This window comes from Gopherus evgoodei, chromosome 8, assembly GCF_007399415.2.
Source record: "Gopherus evgoodei ecotype Sinaloan lineage chromosome 8, rGopEvg1_v1.p, whole genome shotgun sequence".
Classification (NCBI taxonomy): Eukaryota; Metazoa; Chordata; order Testudines; family Testudinidae; genus Gopherus; species Gopherus evgoodei.
This window is the reverse complement of record NC_044329.1, coordinates 68,469,957-68,492,431: the sequence shown is the minus strand read 5'-3', so window position 1 is coordinate 68,492,431 and position 22,475 is coordinate 68,469,957. Positions and strand designations below refer to the sequence as shown.

Below are 22,475 nucleotides of genomic sequence, written 5' to 3'. Positions count from 1 at the left end.
CTGCAGATGTGTACACCTTCAAAGTTGCAGCGCTGTAACTCCCTCACCAGCGCTGCAACTTTCTGATGTAGACAAGCCCTGAGATAAAATGAGGGGGAGGCAGCCTCCCAGTGCTATGACAGTCCAGGCAGGACATTAAGCGGTGCAGAGGAGAGGAGCCCAGCATCCTGCTGCTATGATAATCCAGGCAATACAGAATATTTTCTTTACACAGGAAAGGGAGGGGGCTGATGGAGCTCAGCCCCCAGTTGCTATGATGAGGACGGTTACCAGCTGTTCTGTCCCATCTACCGGGAATGACCGGGAAGCATTCCAGGCACCCCCGGCCGACCTCACCTGAGGCAAGCCAGGAGCACTCATGGGCTGATGGTGATGACAGATATCATATTGTACCATCTGCCACCAGGGAGGGGAGAGGAGCGGATACTGCTCTTCACTGCTGCAGCATCACGTCTACAAGCAGCATTCAGTACACATAGGGTGACATTGAAAGAAGTCAAGAAACGATTTCTTTCCCTTTTCTTTCACGTGGGACGGGGAGGTAAATTGACGAGCTATTCCCTGAACCACGCCGGACAATGTGTTTGAACCTACAAGCATTGGGAGCTCAGCCAAGAATGCAAATAATTTTCAGAGATTGCTGGGGACTGTGGGATAGCTGGAGTCCTCAGTACCCCCTCCCTCCATACATGAGCATCCATTTGAGTCTCTGCTTGTCACGCAGCACTGTGTAGCCTGTAGATTTTTTTTTCAAACGCTTTGGCATTTCGTCTTCTGTAACGGAGCTCTGATAGAACAGATTTGTTTCCCCATACAGCGATCAGATCCAGTATCTCCCGTACGGTCCATGCTGGAGCTCTTTTTGGATTTGGACTGCATCGCCACCCGTGCTGATCAGAGCTCCACGCTGGGCAAACAGGAAATGAAAATCAAAATTTCGCGGGGCTTTTCCTGTTTACCTGGCCACTGCATCCGAGTTCAGATTGCTGTCCAGAGTGGTCACAGTGGTGCACTATGGGATACCGCCTGGAGGCCAATACCGTCAATTTGCGGCCACACTAACCCTAATCCGATATGGTAATACCGATTTTAGCGCTACTCCTCTTGTCGGGGAGGAGTACAGAAACCGATTTAAAGGGCCCTTTATATCGATATAAAGGGACTCATAGTGTGGGCGGGTACAGCATTAAATCGGTTTAACACTGCTAAAATCAGTTTAAACGCGTAGTGTAGACCAAACCTCAAACACAAGATCCTCTATGAAGGTAGGAGAACACAAAGCTAAGATTACTCCATCTCTATTTCTGAAACCATCTGTTTTTTTATGCCATCTCAGTCTGCATATCCATTATCGCATTAGCGTGAAAACAATTACTTACGATTTTGTTTCAGATTTCCTGGTGGGCAGAAGCAGCTTTTTCAGCTAAATTAAAGTTAGCGAAACAAGGTTACTGTTAAGTATCTACTGAAATTATTACATTGTTTGCTTCACTTCAGAACTTGGCCAAGATTTTCAAAACTAGGGATGAAATTCTGTGCTGCATCTCTTAAAGGAGTAGCACAAAATTTGTAGTCCCAGGGCAGGGGAAGCTACAGTGACACTAAACCACTTTTGCACCTTCCAAATTTTGAGCTGTTCCATAGCCGCTGGTGCAGTTTGTACAGCCCAAAGGGCCTGTCTATGCTGTGGAGGTCTGTCTTACAGTCTTCAGCAGTGCTCTCTCTACAGTGCGGCATTCTGTGGCCATACCCTGCATAAACCCCACTACTTGATACTTGCAAGGGTATCTCATAAGTTTCTGTTAGGGCTGTCTATCACAGTTTCTGCACTGGGGGAACTGGCCCTGGCCAGATTCATGGCCATTAGAGCCCCTTTATGCTGTTCCAGCTGGAGCAAGGATGACAAATCCATAGTCCAGCACCTAAATAAGTGCCAATTTATCAACCTCTTCCCATAGTTCTGAAAACACACCTTGAAGTTTCCTCCTTCCTGGTGAGGAAAAGTCTGTCAAAAGGAGCAGTTTCAGCTGTTGTGTCAGACCATGGCAAAGAGGGAACTACAATGTTGAAATAGATAACACAGTTGTGTTAAAAACAAAGCACTATTGCTAAGAATAACTAATTAATACCTTTGACGTTAAAATTACCTTAAAAGGATCAGGCAGACTGATATAGAATAGGAGACAGCTGCTCTATGGAATACCCCCAGACCTACTCTGCATCAGCTTGGAAGCAACAGCCCTGTGCAGCATGCTCCTTTCCACACCAGGCTGATACCTGTGTGGGAGTTAATGCTGCTCCAAGTACTGACTCCTGAAGGGTCCTCTGCTTATGCCGCACAGATGTGGGGTGAGGCTGCCAAGAAGAGCCATGCTGCCACAAAGGGGTGCCTGTAGACCCCTCTGGAAAAAGATGTATACACTCCAGTAGCGAGCTGGTCAAAAAATGCCATTAATTTTTTGTAGGAATTTTTTTCCCCATTAGGCTGATTTTTTTAAAATGAAAAAACAATGCAGATATATTTACAGGTTCTTTTAAAAACAAAGTTTTAAATGGAAATTCTGAGGTTATCATTGAAAAAGCAAAATTTAACCAAAAGTGAAGTTTTTCTATGATATTTTTTCTCATCAACAAAAAAGCCATTTTTTGGTCAAAATAAAATGTTGATGAAAACATTTCAGCCAGCTCTGCTGTTGCATCCCTGGGTTTGAAAGTGGAGCTTCCAAAGAATCCAAAGGTTGAGAGACCCATGCTTTCCCTCTCTCGCCTCCCCCCCAAAAGGCCAATACTTTCCTGGAGGGCTTTAGAAAGCAACTTTGTAAGGTGAACTTAAGTTTGCTAGGTTCTCAGCTCTCACTGGCAGGTTTTTCCATTCAAAACATGTAGATTCATCAAGTAATAATAGGCCATAGCATGTGTTCACAGCTGTAACATCACAGGACTGTCATTTTTAACTTTTTGGTAAATTTATTGGTAACATTTAATTTTATACTCAGGTGGTACATGAACACACTATACATATCATATAGTATACAGTAGCCCTGTGGGATCACTCATACAGTTTACAATTAGGTTTGACCAACAATTGTTTTAGAAAATAATAAAATATCTGGGACATTTCATTAACGTTGGTGCTCGTCTCACATCTTCTTACAATATTAGCAACATATAAACAAATCAGAAGTCAAAATAAGCAGCAACAAAACAAAAACCAACCTCCCTAAAACAGGGGGATGCAGTCCTGTTGCTACTATCATTTTTATGCTACTTGTAGTTCCAATGGACCAAAAGTATAACTGCAATGTTAGATGATCAGTGAAAACATGTGCAAAAGAGTGCCCATACAGTATATTTCAGGCAAACAGGGATTTTTTCCGTTGTTTTAAAATTCCCACCTGCAAAATAATCACTGATTTTTTGATAGATCAGCTATACAAGACCTTATATCATCATTTTAATCAGCCAATAATTACACTGAGATTAGATCCCAACGCTGTCTTGCCACAACACAAGTAGGAAAAGCATTTAACACAACAACCACAAGATTGAACTAATTTTGGGCTTTGCTAGTAGCTCCAAAAATGCTGAGGAACAGGTTCTGTGCTGTGCTCACTGGATGTGCAGCGTAGAAGACCCAGGCCAGGAGATCACTGTGCTCTGACAACCTCCTCTCACATTCCTTGGGATGCCCCTACACCAGTGGTTCCCAAACTGTGGGTTGCAACCCTAAATGGGATCATGCCATCAGTAGATGGGGTTGCAGCAATTCCTAGTGACGCGTGCATTTTAGCAGCATGACTGTGCTGAGGACAACATTTTGTAGAGCAAAATGGCATACTCCATGTGGTGTGACCTCACACATACTGTGCATGCAAGTCATTTTCTCCTACAAAGTTGCATCCTCCATACAATGGCAAGAGGTCACGCTGTGAGAACGCCATTTTGGTCTTCAAAATGGCATCCTCGATGCTGTCTGGGGTCCCGGAAGAAAGTAATTCATAAAAATGGGGTTGTGCCAGCAAAAAGTTTGGGAACAGCTGCCCTACACTGTGTGCTGTGGGGGGTAGGGTGGCGTGTGAAAGAGAATGCTGCAGGGCACTCATGCCACTGTACTCAGGCCATTATCTGGGGGCTGTTTCTGTTCTGAGGCTCCTTTATGCCTCTATAGTGGCAGACTAAATTTGCCTCAGCCTTTCATTTCCTGATTTGAAACAGGATTGCTAATAGGCCTATAGATGGAAGGTCTCTACAAACCAGTTGGGCAGTTTTAGAAAAACAAATTCAGTATTGGCAGGTAATCTTATACAACTCTTCTTGGTTGCAGACAATTAAAAAACTGAAGGTATATGAAAACATTCTTTGGTCTAATACTTAACTGATCCGCTGTAAGAAAATCTTCTGGTAAAAATGGATACTACTGAGGGAAGGGGGAAATTTATTCATTGTATATACATATACCAAAATAAACAAAATCTAAAACTCAGCTCCATATTATGTCCTCAAAAAACAATCTCCGGTTTTGGTGAAGAGCAGTAACACATTATGTGTCCATTACTCTCAGGCACTGCAGAGTGCAGGAAAAGACTACTCTTGAATAGTCAAAAGACAGATATTATAATTATTAGAAGTGACATACAGCACCATACGTTTACAGAGTGTTTTACACTCTCTGCCCTGAAGAGCTTTCACTCTAAGTTAGATATGATAAATACAAGAGAAAAGAAGGGACAACAGTTCAGGTAAGTAAGAGAGTAGTGAATACTCAAGGAAACAGGAGGGGAAAGGGTGGGCTTTAAAATGGAACTTGAAGGAAAGAGATCATTGGGGAAACTATTCTAGGCATAGGGAATTGCCTAGTAGAAGGAGGAGGATTGAGAATGGGAGAAAGAAAATTGAAGCACTAACGGGTCCATCCTGCAAGATGCTGAACATTCTGCACTGATCGAAGCACATTCTCATTTTAAGCATGAGTAGTCCCACTGAAATCAAGACCCTAAGACAAGAAGAACATAGCGAACAAGAGGGTGTGCAGGAGAAAATAAGGTGGAATAAAATCATAAGGCTACATAGAGTAAGGATACTTAGAACAAAGATCCTGAATTTGAAGCAGATAGGACAGTAAGACAAAAAGATGCAAAGGGGATTTGGGGAGTTATAGCCTTGTACTCTTAAAATGCCAGCAATTCTGCAGAAAGGGAAGTTTTTACAGGAACCCAGTGGAATTCACCCTTCAGAGCTGGAGAAACAATAAGGTTCCAGGACTGTACTTTAGCTATGGCACTTTGGATAGATTGGAAGGAGAAAGGAACCAAATCACATATAAAGACATTACAATAATCAAGACAAGAGATGACAAAGGCCTGGACAGGGTCTTCAAACCTGGATAGTGAGGCGAGAGTGGAGTGTGATGTTACTGAAGAGGACAAGGTGATAGACTATTGGGCAGTGGGACACGAGAAGAATCGAAGATGATAGCAAAGTTGTGGCCCATGGAGACAAAGAGTTGACAGGGTTAGGAAGAAAGAAATTCAATTTTGGAATGAATAAGTTTGAGATGGTGGCTGGATATCCTAGAGCTGTCATGGAGTCTGCCTGAGATGCAGAACTGGAGAGAGATCAGGGGAGAGTGGTAGACTTTTGGGGCTCTCACATTAAAATGGTAAGTCAAAATGGAAGAACAGAGGGGAAAGCTAGAGACAAATATGAGATGTTATGATAGATGAGAGAAAGAGGAGTGGAAGAGAAGATAGAGAATCAAGTGGAATTACGAGGGAAAATTCCCATAATAGGGGAAATGTTTGTATGTGAAGTAAAATGAATCATATCAGAGCGGGCAAAAGGTAAGGAAAAGATAAATCAAGGGTCAGGGGGACAAATGACAATTACATAAGTGGAGATACGAGGTAAATAGAACAGACTGATAGGTTAGTAGAAGAGCTACCTCAGGCCATGTCTACACTACTGTGGGATCAACTCTGCTGTGATCGACACTCAGGGGGTCAATTTAGCAGGTCTAGTGAAGACCTGCTAAATCGACAGCTGAGCCCTTTCCAGTACTAAACCAGGAACGAGAGGAGTAAGGTAAGTAGATGGGAGAGAGTCTCCCATTGATCCAGCGTGGTGTAGACACCGCAGTACGTTGACCTAGGCTATGTTGACTCCAGCTACATTATTCACGTAGCTGGAATAGCATAAGGTAGGGTGACTTAACGTGATAGTGTAGACACAGCCTTAGACTCAAAAACTGGAGTGAAGAAGTAGGTGAAAGAATTCAAGGGAAAAGCAGAGAAGACAATTTGCCAGGTAATGTCATTTATTTGTGAAGAGGGTGACTAGGTTTTGGACAGAGAAGGATTAGAGGGTATTTGTTGCAGAGGAAACATGGAAAATTTAAGGAAGAAACTGAATATAGAAAAGAATGGGAGAGCATTGGCGGTATAAGTCTCTATAGGAGGAGAAATAAAGGTATCCAGAAAAGAATATGGCACAGCTAAGTGAAGAACGAATGAACTTGCAGTGAACAAAGTTGGTAAAGTCCTGATACGTTTTCCATGGGTGCTCAGTAGTGCAGAACCAGGAATGGAGGTAGTGAATGTGGGGGAGAGAACATCTGGGGAGCATATGGACAGAGCGGTGCAAGAAAGCACTCAAGTAGCCACATGTAGAAGAGAAGTTACAAATGAAAATAGACCACTAAGTCAACAGGAGGGAGGTCAAGGAGCGAAGGAGGTGGCTGAGAGTAGCAGAGATGTCAGAAAGGTTAATAGACTGACGATCACAAAAGGGGTGAGTGACAGAGTAGGGGAGATGCTGAAAGAGAGCAGGTGGTGATCAGACAGAAGGAATTCAGAAATGAGATCATAAAGAGAACAGAATTTGATAAAGACAAGGTCACAGGACTGATTGAGACAGTGAGAAAGTCTGTCCAAAGCTAAAAATAGAAGGAAGTGGTTAGACAAAGGAAGTAGCAGAGAGTGGAGTCAGACTGGTTATCAATATGAAAACAGAAATTTCTCAAGATGAGAGTAGAGATCGAGGAGTTAGGAAAGAAGAGAGCTTAAAAAAGTCATAGAGAAACCAGGATTAGCTAGGGATGCAACAGATATTAGCCACTTGGAGGGATATGGGAGAGAAGAACTAGTTGTAGTAGACTTCAAAACAAGCAGGGGTTGGAAGAGACAACAGGATGAAAGATGGAGTGTGGAGCCACCCACGTCTGTTTGGAGAAGGGTGAGAGAAGAAGCAAAGTCATCAGCAGAAAGTCATGTCTCACTGAGACCAAGGAGATGGAAAGAGTGGTAGATACTGATCACAGTGATATTTTTGGAGATTGTGCCAGATTTCAAGAGGAAGCAGGAGATATGAAAGCAAGGGGAATGCGGGGAGTGCGGAGGAGTAGAATAATATTTGCAGTAGTACCTCAGTGATGAGCATAAAAGTAAGGGAACAGGCAAAAGGGAAGTAGGACATGGTTCAGGGAAGGGCCCAGATTGAGGCTTGGGAGATCCATACTTATTGCATGTTCAAAATCTATAATAAATAAAAAGTAAACCATTGTGAATAGCTAGTGTGCCTTTACATCCCCCTGTTCTCCCCCGCCCCATTTTTTTTGTTTTGTTTTTAAATACAGGATCTCAGCTTTGCAGGGTGATTCTGGAAGCAAGGTTTGGGAAGTCACATATTTGGGCTCACTGACAAACTCACAAAGATTGGAGTTTAGGAATATGAAACTTCCTCACTGATTAGATATCGGGATTAGAAGTGGTTGGATTGTTATACGAGAGAGTTACGAGTAATGGAGAGATCAGTGATCTAAAATCCACCACCCAGAAGCCTATCTCCCAAATGAGCACCAGTCCCCTCACTCTAAAGGAGTCCTATCTATTTAATTTATCACAGAGAACATTAAGGGGTCATTTAATCACAGTGTATAAGGACCGATGTGGGGAACAGAAATTGATAATAGAGGGCTCTTTAATCTACCAGACGAAGGTTTAACCAAATCCAATGGGTGGAAGTTGAAACTAGACAAATTCAGACTAGACATAAGGTGTAAAGTTTTAACTGAGACAGTAATTAACCATTTGAACAATTTACTAAGGATCCTGGTGGATAATCCATCACTGGCAATTTCTAAATCAAAATTGGAGGGTTTTCTGACAGATACACTCAAGTTCAGCTAGTAAATTATGAACCTTCCTGAATTCACCTGCAGAGCCCGCTAACCCAGCTCTGTAAATCACAGCACTCTCCACTCAGCACCCTTGCCATTTTTCTTTTTTTTGCCGTGACCCTAATTCAACAATACTTTGCAGCAACTAAAGTAGAGATTTGGGGGTGGGGGATTGCTGCAGAAAATCACACTGGGCACAGGTAGTACCACGACCTCCCCCACTTTCAAGCAGCTACCAAGACTTTCACCTTTTAGGGTTTTAGTACATTAATGAAACATAAGCCTTCTCAGACATTTTTAATTTTTTTTATACATCTGCTATATTTTGTAAAATTCCTATCCATTAGAAAGAAACACTCAAATGATCAGACTACTAATCTTATTACTATCTGAACAGCTGAACTGTACAGAAAAGAAATAAAGCACAGTAATTTGCAATACAGAACAGTGAAAGATAAAGGTCTAATTGGTAAGTTGAACAAACAGAAGTCATTTGCATACACTGTACAGCAGTTACTATTTACTCAACCTGTGTGCACAAGCAGCCCACTGAAATTAATGGAACTCCATGAAGGCAGAAGGGGCCACCCATATGCAGTAGCTTGCAGGAATGGGGCTTTCACGCTTTTTTATGATGTATATACTTATTTTAAAGATTTTCAGATACACCGTCATTTTAATTTAAAAATACTCTTAAAAGTATTATCTAAAAGCATTACATTTGTGCAATCATGAACATGCCTGCTGTAATATTTTCTGCACTTTTGATATATTTTATAAAGATTTTAAAACTTTCTCTTGCACCATTCAATAACTCTCATCTATAATCAATTACTGGTAGCAACAGATTATTCACAAGCTATGTATATTACTAGATGTTACCTATCTGTAACAGGAAAGGCTCCAGAAACTATCATGGAAGTGCTATGATTTTTACATTATATTTAATTTTTGTATGTTTTATTTATATTAGAATATTGTACAGCAAAGCAGTTTAAGACCAAGAGCAGACTTCTCAGCAAGGGTGTTCAAAACACAACAAAATACCGTATTTCACAAAGGAAGACAATAATATTACAGTACTATTGAAATATAAGGCAGAGAATAATTACACATTTTTGGTTATAATGTAATACTCATTTAAAAGGAAAGCATTTAATGCAACTGGTAAAATAAATATGGTAAATGTTAACAATACCTACAGTATGTGGAAACTAGAATGGTGTTTTATAATAGAAGCTATTTAAATGGTAAGGCATTCAAGAAATGGTTGTAATAATTATTACTATATTTATTATTCTTATATGCGGTCAGGCACTTTATTAAGGGATAGATTCTACAGTCTTTACTTACATGGTAGTTCTGTGTATTTACATTAAGTACTATTTAGTGTGAGTAAGTTGTAGAACCTGACCCTTAAACAGGGGTAAATTTCATTTACCCTTTGTAAACTTCAGTATATTACAACAGGCTGCTCAGCATTTTCATCTTCATTGGGTAACTGTTTGCAACACCTAAGATTTAACTGAATCATCTCTATACCATTATTTTAATGCTTTTAAAATAAGAATTATTTATTTTACTCAACATAAGGTTAAATCATCAATTTAAAAAAAAAAAAGCCTTAGCATTTTTAGGTGTGTTTTCTAACTCAACTATTCCCGTAATTTTCTTACCATACAGCCTTCCAGAAATAATTTTTGCCTAAAATATTAGTTTCTTCAGGAAAAGTGATGTGCATATTTGACCTAAGTAGAGGGTAAAATAAATAGACTATCTTATAGAAATAACTTCACTGTGTACAATTTTTTCAATCCTTGTAAATGTTGTTTATCAGAAACAGAACAGATTAAAAGAATGACTTGAATAATTTTGCATACTAACAGCTATTGCTGGTGGTCAAGCAAATACTACTCTGTTCCCTGTTTTAATACAAACTATTTTATTTAATTTCAAATCTTATGGAACACAAAAGTCACCAAGAACTAGTAAATCAATTGATATATTCAATAGAAGCTCAATGTAAAGGTTGCCAGACAGAGATAGGCAAGATGTGGGCCCAATCCTGACAACATTTACAGATGACTATTTTTACTCATCATAGTAGTCTCAATGAAGCCCCCAAAGATTACATTCAGTACACACAGAACAGCTAGACGAAAAACTAAGGATTCATCCTACAACAAAGCAACTTTGTCATTAAATCACAAAACAGATTCTCAGCTGATTTAAATCAAGGCAGCTACACCACTTTCAAGCAGCCGAGGATCTGTCCCACATGTATAAAAATATACTGCATTTTTTAAAACAAATAATTTTCAATAGAATGTCATTTCTTAACATTTAGAAACTTTTCTATGTGTTGAAACTTGTCTATAAATCCATAGCTAGGTTCTTATTGTTTATTAATTATGTCAAATCAAAGGAAGGTTCCTATCAAAGAAACAGAACTATTGCTGCACAGTGTTCATTTTAATATCTATGCAAACTTGTTTAATAAAGTAAATGTGGAAAAACAACCATTATAAATGTTGAATGCATAGTGAACTTAATGTATAGAGATCCAATATTTACATGTAAGTATTGAATTTTTACTTTTTCCTGACGTTTTGTATCAAAAAAGATTTAAACTACATCTCAACAATAAAGCTGTTATCAATAAAATTCTCATTGTCAACCTTGCAGCAATGAACCACTTTGACAGCTTTATGTGTTTGTTTAAAAATATGGTCTTGAAATTCTGAGAAATTAGACCTCAATTTTCATCAGTATTTATAGGTACAATGTATTCGTGTGTACTTACTTTCACTTCCAAATAAATCAAATCATTCATGCATACACAGTGACCAATATAAGTGTAACCAAAATATTTTGAACTTACTTTCCAACTCAGATAAAATATTGGTGAAATGATAACATTTTAAAGTATAATCAACAAATATGCTGACTACACAAATAAAGCAGCACTGATTTTTTTTCTTTAAATACAAAAGCTAAAGTAACTTTTATAGCATATAAAATGATGTTTTTAGGGCCATAAAAAAAAAGATAAGGTAGATAACAAAAGCAGGTATTTTATGGAACGTGTTGTTTACAGTGAAAGGTTGTATTTTGGGCAATAGGCATTGGATTAAAAAAGTATTTTTAGACGGAATTAAAAATACAGTAGTATAAGGTCATCCAAAGGATTTAAAAACAAAATCTAGAAACACCATCACAAACAGAAATCCCTAGGGAGTTGTAACTTAAGGCCCTCATCCTTCAAAGAGGCCTGTTCAGACAGTCATGTGCCTGTGCAGACGAACCCTATTTACCACAACAGGAAGCTACAAGGGTTTTAGGATCTGACTGTGCACAGACCCACTGAAGTCAATGAAGTGCTGCACAGGTATGCAGGACAAGCCATACCAATCAAATTGGAAGTATGTGGTTTAACCTGGCCAAACCAAACCCTTAAAAGTCAATTTTCTGGGTTAATTTAAGTCACAATAACACAAAGAAAAGGGACAAGTTACAGAGATTTTTGAGTGTCTGACAATTTTGCCAAAAAACTTTTTTTCACATTTAACAGTTGCCATTTCAGCTGAACAGCTAATCAGATGGTTTCCATCTTCACTTATCTTGAGAAGATGGACTGCAAACTACGTACAACTCATTATAAAATACAAAAAAAATCTCTTACAATTATTTCCCTTGTAGAACAAAAATTAAAATAAACTCATTAATTGTGTTGATTCATAACTTCCATAAGTTATACAAAGTGAGAAAGATTCAAACCTTTTGTTTCTAGGTAATAAGCCTAATATCTATATCATGCAAAACTGCAGTGCCATGATGTTTTAGAACTGAATTCCCAACTGATTGCAATTTTGTTATTAACACAATACATTTGAAAATACATTTGAAATCACTATTTTTAAAGTTGTCAGGAACCACTATTTTCCATAGTATACTTTACATTTTAAATCTGTTTTTTATTTACCATTTAAACGTATATTTTTAAACTACAACTGGTAAAAAATAGCTCAGGAAGCTTGTATGTAAACTGGTTCACAATTCAAAGCACATCAGTCTATTCTGAATAACTACATTTATGTAACACAGATGAAAAAGGGGTGGGAGGATTTGCACAAAAATACTTGAAAATTTCTGGTTCTTTTCTTCATGATCTTTTGTCTATTTAGCTGCTTGCAGTGTGTGCATGCATACTTTTCGCTACGTCGTAGACATAGGCTATGTCTGGTCGCCTCTCTGGATCCGGGTTGATGCATATGTTAACTAATTGTCGCAGCTAGAAAAGGAAGACAATAATGTATAAGAAAGCCAATAAATAATACCAGATGACAAGTGTTAGTAGTGCTTTCTCAAGTTCTTACATGAAGTAAGAGTGGCTGAAACTGTGGAAGTGTGGTAGGACTGCATTCAGATTTACTATATACCCCAGATAATCATTTCACTTTTATGACATTTCATTGTACTTCCTCAGACTGAATACCAGATTAAGGTCCCTATCCAGTGCATACATGAGTAACTTTATACATACATGTAGTCTTATTTTGAACTATTTATCTGAATTCAATAGTGTGACTTGTGCGTGTTGTTTGAGGCCTTATATTCTAAAATGCTGAAATTGAGTCACAGTATTGATTAGATCTATACGGAAAGTTTGTCATAAAATTAACACTCCAAAGGCCTTTAGATTAGGCTCTATTTTTTTCTTATTGAATTAACTGCACAACTTGCAGACAGAAACATACACAAGCATGCCTCAATTTGGAAGCACACACATCTCTATTATGACAAGCTCCAGAGTCCACTGAGCCCCTCAGAGTCCATAAATTTAGAAACAGATGGCCTGGGATACAGGAGAAAGGCTACTGGAACGTCTAGGTACTCCCTGTTGCTCTTTGGAAGGTGGAAAATGGTTAGGATTCTTCTTCCCTCCATAGTTCCTTTCAGTGACATTAGAAGGTATCCAGTCAGTCTAGTGACCTTTCAGGTGGAGCAAATTTGTCATCTATTTCAAATTTTGCATATTCTCCAAGGCAGTCTGCACTATGGAACCTGCTTCCCTAGAGACTGCTTATTAGAATACCAGCCCTTACCAGATACAAAATTCTTCCTACACTTTTCTCCTAAATCACTGTGTCAAACCCTCCTGAATCTCCTTACCACAATCACAAATTTTTGATCCTCCCTGACATTTTGTCAAATCCTCCAAGGCATCCGTACCATCAAAAGTATTTGTATATAAAATATGCACGGACAATTACTGTAAAACTGTAGTTGTGATTACTGCACCAAATAAAGCCTTCTGGAACCTCTGCCGGGCACCAAGAACAGTGGCTCCTTCACCCTCATGATTATTCAAAGGCATGATGAACTGCATATTCAAATATGCTTTCATACAACAGTGGCACAATAAATGCATTGGCCACAAATCTCTTTAAAAAACCCCAAAAGGATGTTAAATTATATGAACTAAATGCACAGGAGTCAGAAAATTCAAGCACTAACTTAACAATATTGCACTTAATGTTTTTATTTTCTGAGTTCTGGACACTTAAATTTTCAAACAATGTCACATCTATGTACAGTAATTTTTTTTTCATTTGATGACACCTCTACAGTATCCAGAAAGATTATTTCACTTTGACAAGGAGAATTTCAATATTTTGTTAAATGCACAATATTTTGAGGAGACACTTTTAAGTTAGTGTTGAAAATGTAGTGGTTCATTTAGAGATTAGAGAGGATTTTTTTTAACAAAAATTAATTGCAGTAAATTTGGTAATAGACTCTTTTAACTACACAGACACTTTGACTATACTAATCATGGGAATTTAAAGGAAATTGTACCACTTCTCGCAGTCAATATTCAGAGCTCTGTTCCGTTAACAAAAGAGAACAATTGGGCTAAATCATTTGGGAAGGGGTAGGGATAGAGAGAATACTGAAGTTAATAAAATATAAGTGTTTTTTTAATCATAAAAAGTTGCCTTTCTTCAATGCAAAAGATACAAGAAAAGAGTCTAAAATCCCACGTGGAATAAACAGGAGGAACATATCATGAGCCATCAGGCAGGTAGATCAGCAAATTAACCAGGCCAAATGCAGAGCAGCTCAGCCAGCATAAAAGACAAATAGGAAGAGAACTGCAGAGGAATTGAGGCCCCAGCCTTGCAAAAAGAATCCTGTAAGTAAACCCCATTTGTAAGAAAAATATAAAGATATTAAATGCAATCTCTTACAAAATATGGCCCTGATCCTGCAAGAATTTACAAATATGCTTAATTCACCCTGTGAGATGTCAGTAGGACTTCTCATAGTGCATAGAGTAATGCTTAAGTCCTAGAAGGTTTGGGGCATAAATAGCTATGAATAGGGGAATGAAAAACATCATGTTCTTTTATTTGTTTTCATTTAATATATGTCAAGTAGACTCACTATAGGCATCATAACAGAAGTTTGTCTTCAAGGGAGATTTAAATAAGAAAAGGGTAGGGAGCCTTGCTCAGGAAGGTCACTCTATCCTTCTTTCATGCTACCGACTATGCATGGAGGTGTTTATCTCAGAAGCTGACAAAAGGATGGTAAAGTTTGCCCCCACAGATTCATAACCCCTGCTTGACTATGTGATATTTTTATTAATTTCTTAAGCAAGCTGAACTTCTATCTACCTGAAAGTGCGTATTTCAGCCCCAGAATCTTGGTACAGTTACAATGACATCTTCCTGTGAAATTACTACTGTTAATACACCACATATTATGTAATAGTACAAAGCTTCAGAAGTGGACATGGAGATTCACTCCTAAGGAGGACCAATAGTCAAAATGGCACCACTAATCAGCAATATTTTTAGCCCTAAACATCCTTTACAGCCACAACTGTTTGTAAGTATTTTCAAATATATGTGAATTGTGGTGTCCTGATTGTCCACCTTCTGCAATTTCATATCTCTGGAACTTTTCAATGTATAAAAGAATTGCCTCATTTCTAGAAAATGTTTGTAAGGAGGCTTCCCAAAGAGACCATGTCCCTTTTATGCAAAGCTCCTTTGTATGGATTCCCCACATCCAAGCCAGAACACACTTGTGGCTACTGCAGTGTGGTTCGGAGGAATGTAGTTCGGAGCCCTTGTCCACCAGCAAGTCAGTATATGTAAGAGTTATCTGTCCTTTCAATACAGTCCATGAGTTTAGGTGCCTTGAGATCAGTGATAAACTGTGGGCTCACTGAGACTACCTGATATGAAGCCCATATTATGGATAACACAAAAACACTTCTTTGGGCCAAGAGTCTGTATCTACAGCTTGATCCTTGCTCATAATTGCTGGATCTGACAAATCTTTTCTGATGCATCAAGAATGTGCAAGAATCTGTCCTGGGCCCAGAAAAGCTCAGAGTTGAGCTGCGTCTAACAGGGTTCATCAGTACTTTAAAGAACAAACTGGGACTGTGGAGTCACCGGGGTTCATGATAACATCATTATGGTGGCACAAACTGATTCTTGGAATTCTTGCTCAGTGTCATCCTTGAATAACCAATCCTGTGGAAAAAGTAAATTATTCATTCTTATCCTGCACAGGAAAATGCTATGACCATGAAACATTTTGTAAACACGAGAATATCAGAAGTGTTATACCGATCTTCTGTGAAAGGAAAGGAGACAGTTGTTGATGTAGGATTCTGACTTCTTTTCCCACTACCAGGAGTATCTATTTCAATAATTAAGCGAAGCCTCTGTCAAGCCCTCTGGTTCTCATAAAACTATGGAAGAACAGCAGAGATTGACAAACCCTGGGAATAAAGCCTTGGATTTTAATGTCAGCAGGCTATACTGCAGGGATAGCAATGTTGTCCTGTCAGGCACTGGTTGGCCATCAGGCTCTATGCTGAAGGCTGTGACTGAGCTGGAGGGACCTCCTATTGCATCTCCTCACTGCATCCTTCTTTGGCTGATTATGCTGCTTAACTTACTCTGTGGACTTAGCACAGTGACTGCCTTTAGCCTGGAGCTTAGCCTGACAGGAAGCAGGTAGCACATATTTTTTAAGCTTTAACAGGGTTGTCAGCCACCAATGAATAAATGTCCCTCAAGTCAGAAAAAAAAGACTTAAACCTATGACAGGGAAGAACTTTGCACTGAAAACCTGAAATTTTGGTAAAGACTCCAGTTTTAAATTGGAAAAAATTATTCCTGTTCAGAGCAGGAGAAATTCTTGCTGACTACTCTCTCGGTGCAGGCAGGAAAACTAGCAGAGAATACTGCAACTCTGGATCTGCTGGCTTTTTTTCAGTTTAAATACTGCTTGGACATCACTGAGGAGTGTATGGAATCCCTATCAGTTAGGATTGCTGGCCATGTACTCTTGAGAAATCACAAAGGGATCTAAATCAGGATATAAAGTTCTTCTCCACTCCTCAACACATAAAACAATGCTTTGTGCTAGATGCTGTGGCCATGATTTTAACAATGGTTAGTGATTCTGGTTGTCCAACTGGAGGCACCATGAAGGAGCCTCACTTTCACAATGGACTCCACTGTCAGAAAAATCAGACTTTTATAAGGTATTCCAATAGTTGCAGACCCAAAAATTGTGATACCCAAAGTTACTAGTCACCTGAAAATCTTCGTTTGTGATTCACTGCTGGGGAAATATGTCACAACTTCTATTGCAATTAGGGTGACAGATGAGAGACGTGAAATATCGGGACGTGGGCGGGGGGAGGGTGCCGGCGAAGCGAAAAACAAAACAAAAAAAAAAAACCCACACCCAAGAGCCGGTGGTGGAGGAAAAAACAAAAACAAAAGAGCTGCCGGAGCATAGGAAAAATGAGGAGTGGGCAGGGCTGAGCGCTCATCGGCAGCTCCACGTCCCCCCGCACCAGCTCGCCTCCGCTGCACCTCCACCTCCCCTGAGCTGGCTGCCGCGTTCTGCTTCTCCCCTCTCCCTCCAGTGCTTGCTCCACCATACAGCTGATTAGCGCAAGCCTGGGAGGAAGGGGTAAGGAAGAGGAATGCAGCGTGCTTGGGAAAGAGGCGGGGCCACGGCAGGGATTTGAGGACAGATCCAATGGTGGAAAGAGGGGGCGGAGTCAGGGCAGGGCCGGGGATGGGGCCTAAGCCCCCTCCGCCTATGCGCCGGAGGGCAAAATTTTGGGACAATTCATATCCCGACTGAACATCGGTCAGAACACGGGACAAACAAATAAATATCGAGACAGTCCCAAAAAAATCGGGACATCTGGTCACCCTAACTGTGATTTTATTGGGCAGCACTTTACAGCTATGAGAAATGTGGACAAATATACAAAAGCAAAAATCTATCAATGCATCTTTGGATAACTTCCTACGAAGCTATGATCTCATACTACAGATGCTGATCATTAAAATAAACATCAGCCCTATAATAAGTTAGTTCAATTTTAAATGCCAGTTTTATCTCAAAACTAATTAAAATTAGCATACTGGAAATGTATTTTAACATTTCTTTCATTTTGTAACTACAGTGTTTATACTCCTGTTTGAGAGTATGCACAGATAGGGACATAGTGAATTTATTCTTTTATCAAATTAATCTTTACAGAACATCAGGCATTCAAATGGGTTTCAGGAGTACAGTAATCTCTAAACTTTACTGCTCAACTGAGTACAGTTCCAACCTGAATAAAGGTCTGAGGTCTAAATTTTCTAGTGCAGAAGAAAAGGACATCACCATAATCTGACAGATAACACTTAGTCTGTTTGTTTCTTTTTCAGTAGTTCCAAGTCTGTACAGTATTTTCAATCACAATAAAAGCTACACTTTTAAGAAGAAAAGTCATTTACTAACATGGCAATTTTTCAAAGGTTTTTATACTAGGCAAGATTCTTTATGTCACAATGGATCAAAGTAACATTATTACAGTCTCTTAATACTTTATATATATTTCATTCCTTTTGTTAAGTAACTACTTCCTATATTTATAAAGGGTATTGTTGCTCTTGCTCTTTTAGTTTGTTACAAAACACTAGTACTCCAAATGATTTTAAAAACAACTGATTTATCCTGTGTGCGTGAGCACATCTATTTTCTAATGAGGAAAATATAACATGTTTTGCTTTGTATTGCTTTTCAAAACTGGAAACTGTACAGAGTAAGTAAAAGGTGGAATCTATTTCCCTTTCCCACTCCAAGACCTTCTGTTTGGGCCAGACTTTGATATTTGCCCCTTAGCTGAGAATCCGCATATCCAACTTCACACTTAGCTGCAGTGAAGTAGCCCTGCAGGCAGGCCGACTTCAACGAACCACTAGTGGTATCATCATTAAAATCCTGCTGAAGGTCACCATGGTAACTGCCTGCTGAGGCTTCACTGCTGCACTTGGCATCTCCTAATCAGCTACCATGTGAAATGCAAATTCAGACAGTCTGAAAATTAGTCAAGAAGAATAGAGGATGAGGATGCCGATATGTGAAATATTCATGCGCTTCATGGAAAAAGGAAGACAGCATGAATGACACAACAAAGAACGGCCCCTGACATTTTTGCTATCATTCTGCATTACTGTTCACACCCTACTGTATTTCTAGACCTCCCGTTCTGAAGTTGGTTATATGAACTGCCATATTTGTATCCTACAAAAAAACAATAATTAAAAACGGCCAATGTAAAAACAATTAACTGGAAAGCCAGAGACATACTGCATAAACTACATAAAGGATAGATCACCATTACATCCTTCGTAAAGGCATTATAATTATCTTTTTTAAGTCCAATTTTATTCACAGAGGGAAAAAAAAATTGTCCCCATAAATATGACAAAACAAAGAGAAACCGGACAGCAATCTTTTATTAATAGTCTCTGTCTTTGAAAACAATAGATTCATGGTGCAGAATTACAACTTCCATTCCTTAAGCAAAGTAGCACAAAGCTTTATGTTTATTAAAAATATTTCAGATGTAGTGTTTATATGCATTTTCAACACAATTTTAATTTATGGAGACTGAATTAAATTAGAATTAGTTGCTAATACCTCATCTCTTGTTTGCAGCTTTTATCACTTTGCTCCATTTGTTTCAAAGTGGGAAAGTATTTCAATACTGGAATTTCAGTATGTTAACATATGCACATTTATATTTTTCTCATGTGAGGTCATGATGGTTTAGAAAAACTATTTGTATTTATTTTGCCCTCTCCTTTTGCCTTCCTTTTATTTTACTGCCTTTTAAAAAAACAAAACATAACCAAATCTGGTGCACTGATACTAGTGAAAAACTATTAGCATTGGCTTGAGCCAGCAATTGTGGGGGCATATTCTTGGTATCCTTCTCCAATCCTAACTTGAAAATCCCCTGTTATTACAGGCATTGGCCACTCTCTTTTGAAGAGTGTCATCTGTGCCAAATTGTGTTCTAAAATTTGTAATAGGGATAAATGGGATCAGGTGGGGACCAAAACTCATTTTTACTAGCAACTTAATCCACATTTATTGTTATCTAAATCTCTAAAGAAAGGCTAGTTCACCAATTTATCGTGCCACATAAGACAGATGAGAGCCATTTTCTACAACTGTGCTATTAGAAACACATAATATAGATATAAGGTTCAATCCCATTACAACACGGAGCATGTATCGTGTATTCTGGAAAAGTCAACTGTGTCAATCATATTTGTGAGTAATTTTTTTTTAATTCATCACATAATATAGAGTATGAGTAATCCTTTGTTAACAGGTCAAAGAAATTAAGGAGAAAATAACATGCTCCTTGAATCATTAAACCCAATCATTTTTAAAAAGGATACCAGAAATGTCATCATAGACATTAACATTTAGGCAAGTAAACACACGGGACGGACCCTTAGATGGGATAAACTGCCGTTATCTCCATTGATTTCACTAGAATTATGCCAGTTTGCATAAGATGAGGATCTGGCTCATGGAAAGGAAAATTACTTACTTCTTCTGAATAGTGATCTGAAGGAAGAGGTGGATAGTCGCACTGTTCTATCTTCTTGCACAGAGAGTACAAGTTCATTTTGTCACCATAAAAGGGACTCTGCAGTGCAGCCATCTGTATAAAAAAATTACATAGTTAAATTGTACATATATTTTTTTAAAGGAACATTTTGCTGAAAAATCTATTTGAATGGTAAGATTTCATACCAACTTCTGATTGACTGCTCTGCTTATATAGCACTAATGCAACAGTTCTAAAACTGTTAATATAAACCGGTGTGCTTACTTAACGGACAGATTTATGGTGCAATACTGATCATAATAGTACATATATTGTAATAATTGGTTTATACTTCATAATCTAATGTATGTAAAATTGAGTTATTAGCCACAGTTTATGCTGTTAAGCTATAAGGTCTCCCATGTCCTCAATGCAAAAGACAAAATAAAATTATGACATTTCTTTCACAAGATCCGTTGAAAACAAACAATTACACATCCTATTTAATTGGAAAAAATATATGGTCTAAAGCAACAATTAAATACTGGATAGTAGTAGTAGCTTTGGAACACCACTTAGATACCTTATTAGAGTTTAAAAATTAAGAAAATGCTATCGAATGCTATTTCATATACAGCACACTGAAAAAAAGACAGGAATCTTGAAAAACATGTAGTCTAGATTCTATGCGGAATGCCATATTCTATTCCAAAAGCAGCTTGCAATATATTACAGATATATACTGTAGCAGTAGCTCAAAGATTTTTTAAATCCTCAATCTGTGGGCATCCGTGTAATTTTCATGTGCAACCAACAAACATAAGCACTTTTTAGGGAGAACTTCTGTTAAAGAAATGAGCAACTTAAAAATGACATCAGTGAACCTAACACTTATTTTAAGATGGTACTATAACTTGACATTTCAAGTGCAGACAAATACTGTGGCTAGCGGAATTACTAACTTAAAAATTCATTTAAAATCTTTGCATTCTGTTCAAAACCTTCTAAATCTTTGAACCGTAGCAGCACGAATGCTGCTCTGAGCGCAATGCTGCCCCAAAGCCAGTCACCCTTTTCTACATGTGCTAATAAGTTTGATTTTGGAAGGACAATGTGTACATTCCCCAGACATGCAGAGTGTGTGTGAAACACACTAGTCCATGCTGTGCTACTCAGTGAGCTTCAGCAGGGACAGGACAAGCTGAAAATGGCTCTCATCTGTCTTATGGTCCTCCAGATAGAACTTTAACTCTTTCATGGCCTAAGCATTGTTGATAAGAGATATTATGGGGAACAAATATGAAAAGAAAAATGAGAAAAAAATAATTTGATATACTTTCATTATATTTGTATAAAACCCAATCTAGTTTTGTATATTAATTTCATATTAACTTGAAATAAAAATACTGGTTTTTAACAATTCCAAGACAAATGTAAGACTTCACTTAAGAAAAATAATTCTAATTGTAATTCCTGGATTTACATGACAGTGTATTTTATCTTTAAAATAATGTTAAAAATGCAGGCCTAAAGAACAAAAATCAACCACAGAATCCATACACATGCAGAAATTCTAAATAAATGCACAGATACTCATTTTTGTACACTAGGTGTTCATTAAAAACTACTTTTGTCTGAATGTTGCAGTGTTAAAAAAAATCCAAATGTCCCCTAAGGAGTTAAAACAGGAATACTATATTTTCATGCATCTCCTGCTTTGACAGATGAAAAATGTCAACTGTCCTGTTTTTATTTTCAAGCTTTTGCACTATTCATCTGGTTCATTAGTGCATCTCGCTGCTGCCCCTGACAGCTGCTCGCCCTCTCCTCCCAGCAGCTGAATTTTTCAGGCTAATTTGATCCTCCACACTGAGACGATCGCTAGAATGATTGACTTGCTCCCTGACCTCCAGGGTCTGACTTTCCTGATTAGTATTCTGGGGGTGGCTGAGGGACGAAAGCCCACTGTCTGTCTTCGGGGCTGGTGGCAGCTCTCTTTTTTTTTGAACTGTAAGCCACCAACCTACAACCCTGTAAGGATGCAATTGCTGCGCTGAACAATAAAAGGAAATGTGTAAAACCTACTTTTCCATGTAAAGGTCCATGTAGCAAAAGCACAGCATCTTGATTTTAATTAGTAAAGTCTACTTTGTTGCATATCAATTAAAACTGCAGTGGTAATGTTTTTGAGGTTTCAGGAATATTTGAAAGTCTAATTTTCAGAGTCTAAAACATGCTTTCAAAAACCTTAGCAGCTATGCACTATTAATATTTATTATTAAACAGTAAACCTTTTAGTTAGGTAGGATACAAAATAATATAATGTGATATTAACTAGAATCTAATTAATTTCCT

At 38.4% G+C, this 22,475-nt stretch overlaps 1 protein-coding gene across 5 annotated transcripts in view; it reads right to left on the bottom strand.

The window, feature by feature from the left end:
- Nucleotides 1-8,136: 8,136 nt before the first annotated feature.
- Nucleotides 8,137-22,475, bottom strand: part of NEK7 (NIMA related kinase 7) — a 155,161-nt gene continuing 140,822 nt past the window's right edge. For all 5 annotated transcript variants that reach the window (XM_030571545.1, XM_030571543.1, XM_030571548.1 and 2 more), the window contains 2 exons: nucleotides 20,121-20,234; nucleotides 8,137-12,464 (listed from right to left, as the gene is read on the bottom strand). In XM_030571545.1, coding sequence (XP_030427405.1) covers nucleotides 12,354-12,464; nucleotides 20,121-20,234 — 225 coding nt within the window. In that variant the 3' untranslated portion in view covers nucleotides 8,137-12,353. The remainder of the gene's footprint in view (nucleotides 12,465-20,120; nucleotides 20,235-22,475) is intronic.